Source organism: Zonotrichia leucophrys, chromosome 10 (assembly GCF_028769735.1).
Source record: "Zonotrichia leucophrys gambelii isolate GWCS_2022_RI chromosome 10, RI_Zleu_2.0, whole genome shotgun sequence".
NCBI lineage: Eukaryota > Metazoa > Chordata > Aves > Passeriformes > Passerellidae > Zonotrichia > Zonotrichia leucophrys.
The window spans coordinates 16,663,006-16,678,825 of record NC_088180.1 but is presented as its reverse complement, the minus strand read 5'-3'; the positions used below and the strand labels follow the sequence as shown (position 1 = coordinate 16,678,825).

The following is a 15,820-nucleotide window of genomic DNA, read 5'->3' as shown; positions in this document are numbered from 1 at the left end:
CTATAGTTTGAAAACCTGTTTCACTGATTGCCTTTTTCATGTGAACTTGTGTATCCTTCTGTGTTCCAATTTATATTTCCATAGACCAGAGTCAGCAGATTTAGCAGGAGATGCAGGGAATCCTATTTTTATAGCAGACTGCTCATGAATGGCAGAGGCATTAAGGGAATACAGGAGTCTTTCCCAGGAATGAAATAAACTTAATCTATGTTTATCCCAATACTTAGTACAGCAGTGTTTGTTTTCCAGCAAATTGTTCAGATGAAAACAAAGAAATCATGTATTTAATCAATACATCCAGTAATGAACTTTGTGGAGGCATGGGGTGGGGTGTGTGTGTTTTTTTTAGTAGGGCTTTGAACTGGAAATGTAGCTACCACATGAAATCTGAGTTCTGGCACCCACTCAGCACAGCAGTCCATCTGCTAGCAAGACACACTGATTTATTTTTTTTATTTAATCCCTTAGTAGTGCCAGATGCAAGTCCTGTGTACCTTAAGGTGAAACACAATTTGTGATGCCTTACTAAGGTGGCATCTGGGCAGATTTCTTTTACACTGGTGCAGATTTCAGTCAAAAAGAGAATACACACCTGCACATGTGTTTTATTTTGGTATATGGGTTTGGTGTATATGGTTTGTTTCCTTTTCAAGAGAAAAAATCATCCAGCATCTTCAGACAGTGAATTATTTAGCAGTGATTGCCTCTACGTTCCTGCTCTCTGTAGTCTTACAGGCTCTGCAAAAATTTTCTTAATTTGGTTTTCATGTGATAGGATACTTGTGGTACCTGAGCAGGTACAAGCAGTGCTCATGGTTCCACCTTCTTGTTCTCAGTCTCCTTCCTCTATCTATTTCAAAACAAGGTGATGAAAATTAATCAGAGTCAATACAGAATCATTCTGACAAGAAATGCAGTATTCTTCGAAGGCATTTTGACAAGTCTTTTTCAAGGTGGGCACTACTTAAAGCTGTCAGAAAATGGCTCTTTATTATCAAAAGTCAGTGTAAGATGTCAACATCCTGGATCCAGAGCTCTGAGCAATGGGGGTTTTTGTGAGTTTTGGTTTGTTTTTGTGGGGGAATTGTTGTTGCTGTTATTACTATTATTATTATTGCTTAATAGCAGTCTTGAGCATTTTGTCCTGTGTCAAGATGGTGGAGTTCTGCTGAATAGGACTGTAAAAACTGGAGAGCCTGGACTTTATGGGAAGAGGAGGGCATTAAAATTTTAGGGTGTTTAGTCCTGCATTAAAACAACACTGTAGCTGCAAACTGAGAAATAAATCACAATGAAGAACTTGTGTGGAGTTTCATCAGCTGCTTCAGTGGTCATTTTGGGATTCTCTGCTTGAGAATCATTCCTGATTCTCTGCTTTCTGCTGAAATCATTCATTTTAAATGTCTGTGTTGCTTCACTTGGATCTCTCTGTAGTGGCACCACCAAAATCCAGTTTTCTGCTGTTGTTACTGATGCAGTGTTTTAGCTGAGTTAGAAAGTGGCAAACAGCTACTTAATGCAAACCAGATTTGCTATCTGTGTGTTTCCATAGCCTCTGGCACATGGCTCGTGTGGCTAAAAGGCCATAGAGTGCTGTAATCAAAATGCTGTTGTTACATAAATATAATGCTGCCACTTCTTTTGATCTAGCAGTGGTGAGCTCGGCTGCTGAGGATTCTGCTCTTTGTTCGTGTCTTCCAAGCTGAAATGCTTTCACATAAAACAAATGTCTCCATAAATTTGCACCCCCTTTTTTTTCCCCCCCTCCCTTTCATATTTTGTTCTGTGAACCCAGAATTTGAGGATAAGGCAGAATTCTGTTATGCTCTTCAGGGGAAAATAGTAGCTCCATAATTCCTTGGTATTTGATGTGGATGATGATTTGATACTTTATTAAACCGCATTTTGCACACATAAGCAACATTGGGATGCTGCACTGGGGTCAGCCCAACCATGTGTGCTGCACAGAGCAGTGCTTCCTTCTACAAGTGTAATTAAGTTGTTTTGAAGGAAGTTTGTTTTCTTGCCAATAAAAAACCAATTTGAAGTACAGATAGGAAAGGCAAGAAATGCTTAGAAAGACAATAAGTCAGCATGCCAAAAAAAAAATTGTCCATAATACTAGGGCTATGGAAAAGGTTCCAGTACTGCCTGTTTCCATTATCCTTATGTTGATCTTGCTTTCAGCAGTTTTCTTTATTACTTACTTGGTTCATGTCATAAATTTGATCTGAGAAAAAGATACTTTCAGGCAACTAAAGCCGAAAAAAACAGACTTTTTTTACAGTAGTGGGTTTGGTTTCTTTTCAGAGATGCTCCAGAGTGCAGGGAATGACTTACCATGGAGCTGCACAGAGCAGAGTTCCTTCTCTAGTGCCCCCCACCCCGACAGGTGATGCTCACGCTGCCTTGCTTTGTGTCCTGCAGTGTGCCCCAGCTCGTGCGGGAAGCGAGCCTGCACAGACCAAAACGAGTGCTGCCACCCCGAGTGCCTGGGGAGCTGCACGGCGCCCGACAACAACACGGCGTGCGTGGCCTGCCGCAACTACTACTACGAGGGCGTGTGCCTGCCCACCTGCCCCCCCAACACCTACAAGTTCGAGGGCTGGCGCTGCGTCACCAGGGAGTTCTGCTCCAAGGTCCCCGCCACGGACGCCAGCGAGTACGAGAGGTTTGTGATTCACAACGACGAGTGCATGGCCGAGTGTCCCTCGGGCTTCATCCGCAACGGGAGCCAAAGGTAACGCAGCTTCTGCCTGCTCGTCCTCTCTGGGTTTGCCGCTCCCTCTTCAGGGCGGCTGGGGGTGTAAATTACTCGGGGTAGGAGCGAGGAATTTCAGTGGGGGATTACGCAGCTCCCTGATAAAAGCTGACTTACACCTTTCCACCACCTGATGGGTGTGTGTTGTCCTGTGCAGCCTCAGTGGGCTCAGGTTTTCAAAGGGCTGGAGGAGGTCATGCCATGCAGAACCAGGTCTCCAAGTAGAGAGTAACAAGGCAAAAGTGAAGCCCAAGGTTGGCATTGGCTGATGACCATTATCACACAGAACAAACGACAGGAGTTATCTTGCCTTGACTATTATTTGCTTTATGTGTGCCTGCATTTTAGACATGAGTATTCTTCAGTGTATTTAATTTAATTTCCCTTTTTTCACTATTTCCAGGAGATAACAATGGTGTTTTAGAAGGAAGTGATCATGTAGATGGTGACAAAAATAATGCAGCAGCCAACAGTATCACACAGAATAATTTCTTGTGTCACTCTCCTCCTGTTTCTTAATTGGAGCAATGTTTGCTTGTGATTTTTGTAATTTCCAGTGGTTTAACCAAGCAGCCTTCATTGCCTACTGTCCCTTGGAAATCACGGACTTTCAGTAAAGGATAGTCAGTGTTCTAGAATTTGTAGTGCTTCAGTATTAGGCTAAAAGATGTCTTTGTAGGCTGCTGTGTTTTCTGGAAAGGTGATTGTGGTGATGCAGCAGTTGTGTGTCTCCGTGTGCGTGTCATCCATCTGTTCCAGGCAGTCTCCAGTTGGCATTTGGATACAAGCAACTTAACACAGCCTTTGCCCAAATCCAGATATTCACCTGAGAAATGCAGCTTTTGTTATCTCCTGGAGCTTGTAGTAGCAGCTGTTTGAGCCGCTTACGCTGGAGTGCGCGGCCGTCCTCTCTTATCTCGGTGTTGTGCTCTCTGCAGAGATTGAAAGGAGCTGTAACTCAAGGCTAGTGAATGTTCTGTTCCCCAGAGGTGCTGTTAACAAATAGTTGCAAATGGAAAGCATTTCCAGCATTCTTTGTACATTTAGTTGAATCTTCTTTCTTGTGTCTGCCGCTTTTAGTGGTTTGTGGCATGTTAAAGAGCAGGATTTTGAAATAGGAGCTTACTACTTAGAAAAGGAGCTTCTGTCTGTTATGGTTTATGCATGGCAAACTGTTATCAATTTACATGTTTCTTTAAGCCTCTGAGGAAAGTGGGTTCACTTTCTTTTTAAAAAAATAAATAGTAAGCCTCTGTCCATCAGTGTTGTCAGCAGAAGCCTTTGTCTTTGGAGCTGTATATGGGTTTTTAAAATTTTTATTTTTCCTCTCTAAAGTGATACTAGGATGTAAGTAATTGTGTAATACGAAGTGAAATGCTAGAATAAATTGGAAAATAAAAATTACCTTCAGTGAGGAAAGACATTTACTAGGAAGAGTGATCAGAGGGCCTGTGTTGTGCACACATGAAGTGTCCAACTTTGAGATGAATATGTAGGAAAAAACCATGGAGCATTTAAAAAGCTCCTGCAGCCAAAGGCTGGTCTGCCCTGAGTTCTTGTTGCTTGAGTTTGGCTGCTGAAAATGCTTCTGAGTGCCTGTAAGTATAAGGAGAAATGAGCTTGTGTTTCAGTGTTGCCTCCCAGCTTCTGGCAGTCTGCTTTCTCTGTGTTTGGGGATGTGTGTTTCTTGACGTTTCCATCTGTATCACCCATTTTGAACCTGCTTAGACTTCTGGCCTTCCTCTCCCAATGTCTGTTGCCAATTAGTTGTCCTTGCATCAAGACACAATCTTCTGTTTCCTTAAACTTGCTGCCTTAATGCCTCTTAAGCTGTAAGGAGTAGTGACTAATTGACTGCTCACTTTCTCCACATTCCTCCTGACTGTGTGTCCCCACAGTTGTCTTTCTGAGTTAAATGGCCAGGAGCATGGAATTCCCTTAGTGCAGAGCTTTAAATATTGGTTTATGGACATGGACATAGACAACTTTATAAGAATGTGAGCAGTATTTTCCCATCTCCAGTTCTTGGCTGGCCTATTTTGTGAGGTTGGCCTGGATTAGCATGAAACCTCCCTGCACTCTGAGGCTGCCTTTGTAAAGGGAGGGGAGGGGTTCCTGGGAATAATTCAGTTGTAGTAAATGCACAGTTGTAAGGGCGCTGGGTTTTACCTGAAGTGCCTTTGACTTTGGAAGGACCCCAGAGCCTTCCAGCAGCTGGCAGACCATGGGTATGGGTCACTGTATGAGGTACAATGCTCCAGCTTCTCTGGAGTGCAGCAGGGAAGAGTATCCTGAACAAGCATGACAGCTTTCATTCTGGCCTGGAGGACTTGCCAAAGCTTTAGAGGGAAAAAACTTCCAAAATCCAACTCAGAGCAGTCTGTGGACTCAGAGTTGTATATCACTGTTAATTTTCTATGTCTTCCTCTTTCCTCACAGCATGTTCTGCAGCCCTTGTGAGGGGCCTTGCCCCAAAATTTGTGAGGATGGGAAAACAAAGACCATTGACTCAGTCACATCAGCACAAATGTTGCAGGGATGCACAATTCTCAAGGGAAATCTGCTGATCAACATCCGCCGTGGCAGTAAGTGATCGCCCTTCTCTCGGAACCCTGATAAGGCTGCTTTTCACATTTTTCCTTCTGTCGTCAGCGTGATGATAAGAACATTAAAAACTCAGCAAGCTGTTTGCTTTCCAGGCCCAGAGCAGTGCTCCTGTTTGATTTGGCCCTCTGCAGCTCCTTCCTGCCCCACGTGGGTGGAATGGGTATGCAGCTCCCAGGGAAAGCTGGTATTTTTGTTAGGGTTTTTGGCAGGACAAGGAACCAAGATTAGGCAGTTAGGTGAGCAGTGGTTCCAAAGGGGTAATAAAGGCCCAAGAAGGTGGAAAAGTTGAAAATCCTTGCATCTGGATAGGTAAATAACTTGGCACATGGCATTGTAAGACTGCAGAGCCTCACTTGTTGAGGCAAGGTGTGGTGTTTTGCTAGAACAGGGAATCCAGAGTGCTGAGAGCTCTTATGAAGCCTAACACTGTGCTGCTGGATGGTCAGCATTAGTGAGCTGGCCACTTCTGTCACATGTCTTGAGCAAGCAATGGATTAAATTTGTCAGAGCAGTGATTCATCAGCCAGGGAGGTGTTGACAGTTGATGAGCTCTTAAAAGCAGAGTAAAAATTGCTGTTAGTTTTTATTGGACTTGTATGTCCCTATGGAAGGTCCCTTTTAGTTTCATGAATAGGATTGAAAGATTGGGATCTGTTTGATTCCCTGCCTCATGCTGAATGAAAGTTCCAGGGTTTAGTTACAGCAGCATGTGAATTTTTTTAATTTGTGGTCCCACTGCTCCAGGTACAATCTTCCCATAGGGGAAATGTTCCAGTTAGCTGGGGCAAGCATGTGGGAGTTTTTTTTTTAATTTTATTTAAACATTATTTTAGAGTGCCAAAAAGCATCTGATTATTTGGTATGGAAAAGTGAGTTATGTGGAACATGCTCCATGGCAGGAGGACTTCCTGATGGTTTTATCTTTGCTGTTTCATCAACTGGTTCAGTTTTGTAGCTTTTCAGTACTCTGTGACCCAGAGCAGACCAGGAACATACCCTCTCCTCTTCATCTTCAGTCTCATTCTCTGTTTTCCAGTGGAGCTTTCTGCCTGACCTTTGCTCCATACCCAAAGAGCAATTCCATCTCATGGTGTGTGCCTTTACAAGGGTCTTTTCATCCCTGCCAAAATGCTGGCTCACCATTTGGTGCTGGCTTCAGAGGGCAATGCCCATGGAAAAATCAGGTGTTCCAGTGTGGAAAAGCAAGACTGGTTTCCCACTGTTACTCTGTGGCTTTATTTTGCCCTTCAACCATCTGGCTGCACAGGCAGCTGTTCTGGGAGAGGAAAACCAGCGTCTCTCATTTTCAAAAGCAGCAAGTGTAAACATTATCTTTTACTGAGCTGCTGCTGGACGAAGCAGAATATTCAGAATAGTCAAAGCTGTGAATTCTGCTACAATAATGGTTATGTTTTTCTCACTGTAGATAACATTGCCTCAGAACTGGAGAATTTTATGGGTCTGATAGAGACAGTGACAGGGTATGTGAAGATTCGGCATTCCCATGCCTTGGTCTCCCTGTCTTTCCTGAAGAACCTGCGGTACATCCTGGGAGAGGAGCAGGTGGATGGGTAAGTGTTCAGATATTTGTGACTGCAATTTCTCTTTCACAGAAAGCTGTGGAGAATAAGTCTCCTTAAACCCATTTGCTTTCATTTATGGACTCTTCTCTTCCACTAATATGCAGGGTTTTTCTCCTCATCAACACCTCTGCACAGCATTGCTCATTTGCATCACTGTCCAAATCAGCATGTTCAGTTTGGTACATGACAAGTATTTTATGGTACCTTTGCTGTTACTTTTCATTTTAGCTTTTTCTGGGTAGATTCTTTACATCAATTAAGCAGTTTTGTTTGTTCTTTTTGCTCTTTTTGAGTAAGGAGTGTTTTCAGAAACAATTGGATTTCTTTGTAGCTCTTTACTGTTGGGTTTTAGAAGAGTTCTATGAGGAAGTCAGCTGAAAGGAAAGATGAACTTTACTGGAAGTGAAATACAGTGCAAGTTGCAATTGTTTGCAACTCCCTGAAATGTTAGCATTACATGGATTATCTACTGAGCATGCAAAAGACTGGTCAGGAAAAGTTGATCCCTTGAAATGTTTGCTGTGGATTATATTGCTTCTATAATTACTCACCATGTGATACTTATTGCTGCACATAACTCCTGTTTTCCTATGATGGTAAAAGTTTGTCAAGGCAAAAGTTTTTATCCCTGCAGAGTGTGTGATGCTGAGGTGTGGTGAGGGTCCAAACAGAGAAGTAAATAGGTGCAGCTTTGAAGAAGAAAATGGGGCTGAGTGGGGAGGTAAACCAGATCTATAGTAAAGAGTTGCTTGTGCTAAAATTCCTGTGTTAGGAAATGACTGCAGTTACATACTAAGGGGCAGGGGCAGTCTCTTTGCTTGGAAGATGCCTGGCATAATTTAGGCATTACCACAGTCTAAATAACATGTCCAAAAATACTTAGGTGGAAGTAGGCACCTGACAAGGAAGGACTGAGCCTGGACAATTACTTGGGCAGAACTATGAGCAACAGGGAGTGGGATCTTAACCTGGAAAGCAGTGGGCTGCTGGAACAAGAGCTGTTTGTGCCAGCAGTGCCTTGAGGGGGAGGGAGAGGGTAACTTAAGGCCCATTATGATTGTTGCTCATTTCATGATTGACCCCACAGCCACTGTCCTTTTATTTATTGAACTGGACTGACAAAACAGCACTGCAGATGTTTTGTTCCTTATTCAGTTGCTGTTGCTTGCCTTGGTTATCATGGAAAGTTTAGAGGGAATCTGCTTTGTTTGTCTTTAGAGTTTTCGTTGCCTCTTTTGAAAACCATGTCTGTAGAAAACATGCTTTCACAGCAAGAAAGGAATTTCTCCTTGCAGGTAGGGAAACTGTGATGGAGGTGTGCTGCCAGAGGGGTCTCAGTGTCTGTTGCAGGGTTTTGTTCCCTCATCTGGTGCTGGCTGTGCCAGGCCCCTCCATCCTCTGCTGGGGTCTGTGTGTTCCCTGCTGTGTGCAGGGCTGGTGTGCAGGCAGCACATCCAGAGCATCCCACGTTGGGTACTGGAAAATGAGCAGTGTGTGGCCTTCAGGAGCAAGTGGGGAGATGATGACTGAGGAGGAGTTTCAGATGGGGCACTGACCTGCTCTGATGTTGTTTCAACCTCTGCAGCAAACTGGGGGACAGCCTGTAAAATCCAAACAACCTCCCCCCTGTTTTCTACACCGTTTTGAGGCAGAGGCATCAGCTGTCAGGCCTGTTGGAAGGTGTGAACAGCATCTCTAGCTGTTGTGTGGTTCCTCACTGAGGAATTCACGGCTCTTTTTCCTGGGATCGTTGTTGTCAGGGTGTGGTGAATCCATTCAGTCTTCAGGAGAGCAGCAAGGCCTGATGTAAGCACAGCATTCCAGCAGGGCAGGCACCCTGTGCTGAGGGTGGGTGGGGAGTGAATGACACCCTCCAGACCTGTGGTGACACCTGGCTGCTGTGCAGGCTCCCATGGGGATGCTCCTCAGCTCAGGGCTGATTTTGGGGGGGGTTTCTCAGCTGCCTGTGTGTGAGTGAAGTTTGAAAAAGTGAGTTGGGTAGTTTGTACACTGAGGTGTGAGGCTGGGTTTGTACGGAGGTTTCAGAAGCTCATATATTTAGTTTTTAACCAAGGCAAGAAAACACTGAACTTTAGTAAGGTGCAGTACTTTGAAATCAACACAAGGTTTGGTGGTGTCTGTCAAATCCCACAGGCACTTCAACATCCTTGTTCTCTACTGGCAGAAAGCATTTAAAGCACAAGAGTCTCTGCTCTCTTGTTAACTGAGCACATTCTTTCAGCATCTGTGTGAAGTGGTACCAGGTATAGCAACTTCATTAGAAATCAAGTCCTGGATAATTAGGTGACAGATGGAAATAAGAAAAACAACTTGTCTTTCACATTATTCTGAAAATATGCTCTGCATTACAAGAAATGGCAAATCTGTGCAGATTGGAGCCAAATACAAAGTTTTTGTTTCCGATTGGGTGAGGGAGGAAGTAATGCTAAATTTTAAATGGAATAATTAATGGAAAACCATAAATGAATAATATGACAGCTTTTTATGAGCCCTGTGGTTTGTTTGCCACATTTCCCTGCAGAAACTCTGTAGTTAGAAGGGCTTGTAGAAAGCCCAGCGTAGCTCTGTTCACAAGGGCTTAGCAGTGTAAGATGGGTTTCATTGTGTTCGTAGTGGATTTTGTGTTGCTGTAGTTAATGATGAAGGAACTTCCCAGCAGAGTGAAATAAATGCTGCCATGGTGGGTTATCTTGATTTAGGTTCATCAGCTACACAGACCTTTATCTCGTTTCCCAGTGGTGCATTCCTGTCCCTGCTATCCCAAATATCAGTGTCCTTGCAGGTGTTGTCTTGCAGCTGATGTAGAGCCTACAGTCTTGCTTCTGTTCCGTGTATGCTTTTTTTCCCAATTCAGCCAAATTGAGTAGTACCATGAATTTCTTCATAATATTTAATAGGGCTTTCATAATATTTAATAGGCCTTTTGCATACAGCTTTGTATACAGTATCTGTGGAAATAAAGGATGTGCATGTTATTCCAGGGCTGTGCTTAGGGAGTGGGCTCAGCACAGCTGTCTGTATTTAGTTCTGTGCTCTCAAGTGTGGATCCTGTGCAGTCAGTACAACTGTTTGCTGTTGGGTTTTGATGTACAGGTGCAGCTGTACTTGGCACAATGTAGGAAATCTTTATTGGGCCAAGAGGTAGAACAGAAAGGCAAGGAAACATCACTATGCAAGCTCTTAGAGTTGCTTCTGTAAACATAAGCAAGAGCTGTGTTAATGACTGTGTTTTATTGTCAGAACTCCAGAAGGTTTTTCCTTCCATAAAGTATCTAAGGTTACTGCTTCCCATTTGCTACCAAATGGAAAATCCAGTGTAGAGACCTGCTGTTCAGAGGACATGAATTTATATATTCCTCATAGCAGCTCCTATACAACTCCTAAAACACGTTGGAGTGGGGTGGAGATGGTGTGGTGTCACCTTTGAGTCCTGAATCACCCTCATGTCCCTGCCCCCTAAACAATCAGGGTTAACTGGCTCCATGGGAGAGAAGAAAGCCCTTTGCTGAACACCAGTTTAAAGTAAGAGGGAGCAAACACAGTATTTCAAAGTTCTCTTATAGTAAAGTATTCTTCGTTGGACTGAGCTGTGAATTAAACTATTTTTTCTTCAAAAACTTCCTTCTAGGAATTACTCCTTCTATGTGCTTGACAACCACAATCTTCAGCAGCTGTGGGACTGGAACCATCATAACTTGACAATCAGTGAGGGGAAAATGTACTTTGCATTTAATCCTAAACTGTGTGTTTCTGAGATTTACCGTATGGAGGAGGTTTCAGGAACCAAGGGACGACAGAGCAAAGGAGATATAAATCCAAGGAACAATGGGGAGAGAGCCTCTTGTAAGTAAACAAACAAAAAAACTCAATGCCAGCTGCATTAGGAGGGTGTCACAAGAACAAACCCAATGTACTGACCTGTTGCTGACCATTGCAATATTTAGAATTTCAGGAGGATTTCAGCTCTTCTTGTTCAGGCTTTAAACTGTAGCTGTGAAGGTACCTTTGCATGAGTGGAAAATGATGTTGGTTACACAGTCCCTACCTCATCTGTAAAACCCACTTGTCTGAGATGACTTCTTCCCAAATTCTGTTGTGACAACAGCAGCAGATAACAATAGAAGCGTACCTGGGAAATGAGAAATGAAATCCAGTAGTTTGGTGTATCCAACAAGGAGCAATTTCTCAGTCTCCTTTGTAACTGTGCATCATTATAGGGATTTTCCTTTCTCTGATACTTATTCTTTCTTGATGCTAAGGAAGCTACTGAATAACAATTCCAGAGACACCAAAACAAACTGTTTCTGTTACATTCAGCTGCATTTAAGCTCCTGCCAAATATTGTACCTGGTTGCTAGAAATGCTTGTTTCAAACTTATTTTGCTCTGCTTTGTTTTCAAATTGCTTGCTTTTGAATTCAGAGCACTTTTTACTGTTCTGCAATATTAAGCTTGAGCATATCTGCATTTAATTCTGGATTCTGCAATGGTCAGAGTTATTGGAAAGTCCTCTCTTGGCTTTGGTGGCTTGCACATCAGGTCTCCAGGTGTAACAGCACATTTAAAAGCAATCTCTCTTCTAGGAATTAAGAATGCCTACAAGTTTCACCTCAAACCCTTAAAACTGGCAATGCTTTTTTCCCTTGGTCTCTTCGTGGTGTTTTTGGAGCTGAGTAAACTAAAATGGACCTTGTGTATAAGTCAAGTCCCCTTGTTGTGGATGGTGCTTACAAAACTAGGACACGTAGTCTGCTGAATGTCTCTTTGGGCGCGCTGCAGACGCGCAGATGGCCCAGATCCTGGTTGTAAGCACCCTCCATTCTTTGCACGTTCAATAGAGCAAAGCCTTGCAGTCCTGGAGGAGTTACAGACACACAGCCAGGCCTTACTACCACTGAGGCCAGTGCCAGCCGCTGCCTGCTTTTTTAAGAAACCAGCACAGAAAGCTTTCTGACTCTGAGAAGGGCAAAAGAATCAACAAAAGCTCAACTGCCTTTGCAAAGATAGCACCAACAGTGCCAGTGTACACGAGGGTGAAAACCTCTTTATTTTCAGAGCTTCTATGGAACATTAGAAACCAGCTCACAGTTGACAGAACACAATTTCTTCATCCAAGAATTAAGTTTTTAAAATGCTATTTTGTTTTGGGTTGGAAAGCTCAGTGAGTTGGTAGTGGGAAGCCATTCATTTCAAAGCTGTGGGCTTCCATCCAGGTCTGTTCAGAAGAGTAGCTGGAAGCTGCTGCCATCAAATGGTTGTGCCGTATATGAACTGAGTTTTGGAGTTCTTGGTCCAGCCTCTGATGAATGGGAATGTAAACTCCTTTGTCTTTTCCATGTTGTTCAGTCTCCAGAAAAACAAATGGTAGTTGTCAAAAGTTGTCCTGGAGAGTGAGCACACAGAGGCCGGTGACTGCTCCGCGCGTGCTTTGGAGCCAGATGATGAATTCGGTGCTTCCAAAACCAGTCCTGTGGATAAACAGGGCTTCCATTCCTCCCTCAGGGAGACTCTGAAGTCGTTTTCAGGAGCTTTCTGATGATGCATTAAAAGAAAATCCGCTTCGAAAAATATTAATAACAAGTGACTCAAGCATTTTTTAAACTGATTGCCAAGGTCACTGCTTACCCTTAAGCTCTCAAATGTAGTAGGAGGAAAGAGGAAGCTCTACAGAGACAAAGGCTGTTGGTATCCTGTGTTGTCATAGGTGCTACTGGAAAGGCTCCTTAGCTAAAACTGATATCTAAGAAACAAGAAACACCAACAGGTGATGTAATGCCAACTCTGGCATATCCTGTCCCTTTGCATTGCAGGTGAAAGCAAAATTCTGCATTTTGTTTCCAACACAACGCTCAAGAATCGGATTAAGCTGACGTGGGAGCGGTATCGCCCTCCAGATTACAGAGACCTCATCAGCTTCACTGTTTACTACAAAGAGGCGTAAGTAGATGTCATCAGGGATGAACCAGGACAGTCGAAGGGAGGGCAGAAGATTCTGTTACTATTGTGGGGAAGGCTCATCCAGTTTTTGTATTTCATCCTCAAGTCCTGCTTTTGTTCTGATTCTTTTCTTGGTGGAGCACAAGCCTCCTTTAAAAAGAGGATTGGTTTGAATGAGTCCTACAAATGGATTGCAGATCCATCAGAAGGTTTCAGATTTGAAAAAAGAGAAAGGTGGATGGCTTGGCTCTTCTCAGGGGTCTGATTCAGAGCTGCTCCTAAGTTGCTGTATTTACTGAGATACTTGGTTTCTCTAGGCAAAGAATTGACTAGAGAGCATGCCAGGTCAGGAGTTTGCCCTGCCACTGGATGAATTGTCTGCTCAGGGTTTGGGGTTATTTAGACTATCCAGCTTTGGTCATTTCCTGCATTAGTATCTTGAAAATGAAGGTGTGGGGCAGTTACTGGAGAAATCCAAACTACTTGGGAGATGCCTCTGCCTTTGCATACCCTTGTAATGGCTCAGATTTAAAATAATTAGAAAATCCAAATGAGCACAGAAATAACTCTCCAAGCAGTCTGGAGGTGTGAAAGGGAGGTTTGGGATGCTGGTAATGATACATGGAGTAAAGATGTGAGACATGGAAGCACAAATGTTTCATGTCCAGCATCACTTGAAAAAGATCATTGTGATGTTCTACAATGAAGCCAGTGCCGGCAAGTGTACAGGTATTAATAACAAGAATTTGTATGCTCTTTCACTAGTGTTACAACTTCTGAAAAGTAGAACTGTATAAATGTGTTTGTATTGTGTGGAAATAAAAGGGTAAAAAGCCCACTGGCCTGGTCAAGGCAGTCTTGAAACTCTGGGTTCTTTATGGTAAAAAGCTTGGCCCCTGTCAACTACTGTTTTGAGTTGCTTCTGTTCGATATATGTTTATTTAAAGTCTAAATATGTCTGAAGCATTTCACTGCCTGTTTTGAGTAAAAAAACAAGATAAATTTAGAGGTTTTTTTGGAGAATGTTGCTTTACTGCTCATGACTAAAACTGAACTCTGAATTTTGTACTGCTTGGAAATACTGTTTTTCCCTAGTATATTCTGCTGTGGAAAGCAAGTAAGCTTTATTTGTTTCATTGAGCAACTTTGAAGCAAGGTACTCTTATACATATATGACAGTCTTTGGGAGAAAATAACTATTTGTGCTACTTTTTTCTTTGAATATTTCAGACCATTCAAAAATGTGACAGAGTATGATGGGCAAGATGCGTGTGGCTCCAATAGCTGGAACATGGTTGATGTTGACCTGCCACCAAACAAAGAGAACAATCCTGGAATTCTGCTGCAAGGGTTGAAACCTTGGACTCAGTATGCCATTTATGTCAAGGCTGTTACCCTCACAATGATGGAAAATCATCATATTCATGGAGCAAAAAGTGAAATCATATATATTCGAACCAATGCTGCAGGTGAGATGCTGGGCTCTGGGGTGAGAGGTTGATAATGCTGCTGGTGTGATCAGTGCATTATTGTGCAAGTTCTGTTGTTGATACAGAAATAAAATTTATATGCATAATGTGCATAGTGCTAGCCGTTTCACTAATTATGAAAGTAGTATTAAAATTTGAATTAAAACTGTTTTTTTAGATACTATTTTCATTAGGAACTATGGGAGCTTCTTGGAGTTAGAATTTCAGGCTTTGTAAATATTAATTTAAGTACAACTTTGGACTGGGACTTGGTTGCAGTTGAATCCTTAACTGTTGGCATAAGTAGAAAATCCTTTCTTTGAAATAAGGTGGTGTTTTTCCTTGCAGTATAGAAATGCATTGGGATTCACTCAAAAGCTTGCATGGAAATACATTGTAGAGTCCTCTAGATTTAAATACCTTTCTTTTTTCTTTCTTTTTTTCTTTCTCTAGTGCCATCCATTCCCCTGGATGTTATTTCAGCATCCAACTCCTCATCCCAGCTGATTGTGAAGTGGAATCCTCCCTCTCTTCCCAATGGGAACCTCTCCTACTACATCGTGCGCTGGCAGCAGCAGCCTCAGGACAGTTACCTGTACAGACACAACTACTGCTCCAAAGGTAGGAGAACCAAAGGCTCTTGTGTGGAAATGCCTGGGACTCTGCCTGCCAGGGCTAAATAACAGCCAGTAGAGGGAATGGGTAAATACAGATTATTGTATCCATGATCTGGAGAGAAAGAAACCAGCTCTGTTCTTTTCTTTCAAGATAAAGTCCCTATTCGGAGATATGCTGATGGGACCATTGATACAGAAGAAGCCACTGAGCCCACCAAGCCAGAGGGCTGTGGGGGAGAAAAAGGACCTTGTTGTGCTTGTCCCAAGACAGAGGCTGAAAAGCAGGCGGAGAAGGAGGAAGCAGAATACCGGAAAGTCTTTGAGAACTTCCTTCATAACTCCATCTTTGTCCCCAGGTAATGGTTTTGGACACTTCTTTGGAGGTAGGGCTGATAATTTCATCTTTTAACATTTCCTGGAGCTGAGGTTTCCTGGACATGACAGCACACAGAAACACCTGAAACACTGAACATTACCTTTCTTTTCATGTGAGACATTCCACAGCCTTACTTTACAGTTTCTTTTATTTGCCAATTTTCATTTCTTTCTTTCAGTTCTAGGCCATAGTAAGGGTTCTTACCTGTATTGATCAAGGATTTCAGTGATGGTTTCTTTTCAGACTCAAGAGTCACTTAAGGAGCTCGTTGTCTCTAAGGGTTTTAGAGACAAGCAGCACAAGGCAGACAGAGGGCTTCAGATGTGATTTATCTCTAAATAACCATTTAAGTGCTTGTGCTCCTAATGTGAATTTATCTTTGAAATTAAGGGCACAGTTGCCTCACAGAATTGAAACTGGTTTCCTTTTCTCACTGCGCTAATTGCAAAG

General features: G+C 42.9%; 1 protein-coding gene across 2 annotated transcripts in view; it reads left to right on the top strand.

Moving 5' to 3' along the window:
• IGF1R (insulin like growth factor 1 receptor) overlaps positions 1–15,820 on the top strand; it is a 168,925-nt gene that overhangs the window by 123,331 nt on the left and 29,774 nt on the right. For both annotated transcript variants that reach the window (XM_064721727.1, XM_064721726.1), the window contains exons 3-10: positions 2,428–2,740; positions 5,201–5,346; positions 6,795–6,939; positions 10,601–10,815; positions 12,782–12,908; positions 14,139–14,377; positions 14,831–14,998; positions 15,146–15,350. In XM_064721727.1, the coding sequence (XP_064577797.1) occupies positions 2,428–2,740; positions 5,201–5,346; positions 6,795–6,939; positions 10,601–10,815; positions 12,782–12,908; positions 14,139–14,377; positions 14,831–14,998; positions 15,146–15,350 (1,558 nt within the window). The remainder of the gene's footprint in view (positions 1–2,427; positions 2,741–5,200; positions 5,347–6,794; positions 6,940–10,600; positions 10,816–12,781; positions 12,909–14,138; positions 14,378–14,830; positions 14,999–15,145; positions 15,351–15,820) is intronic.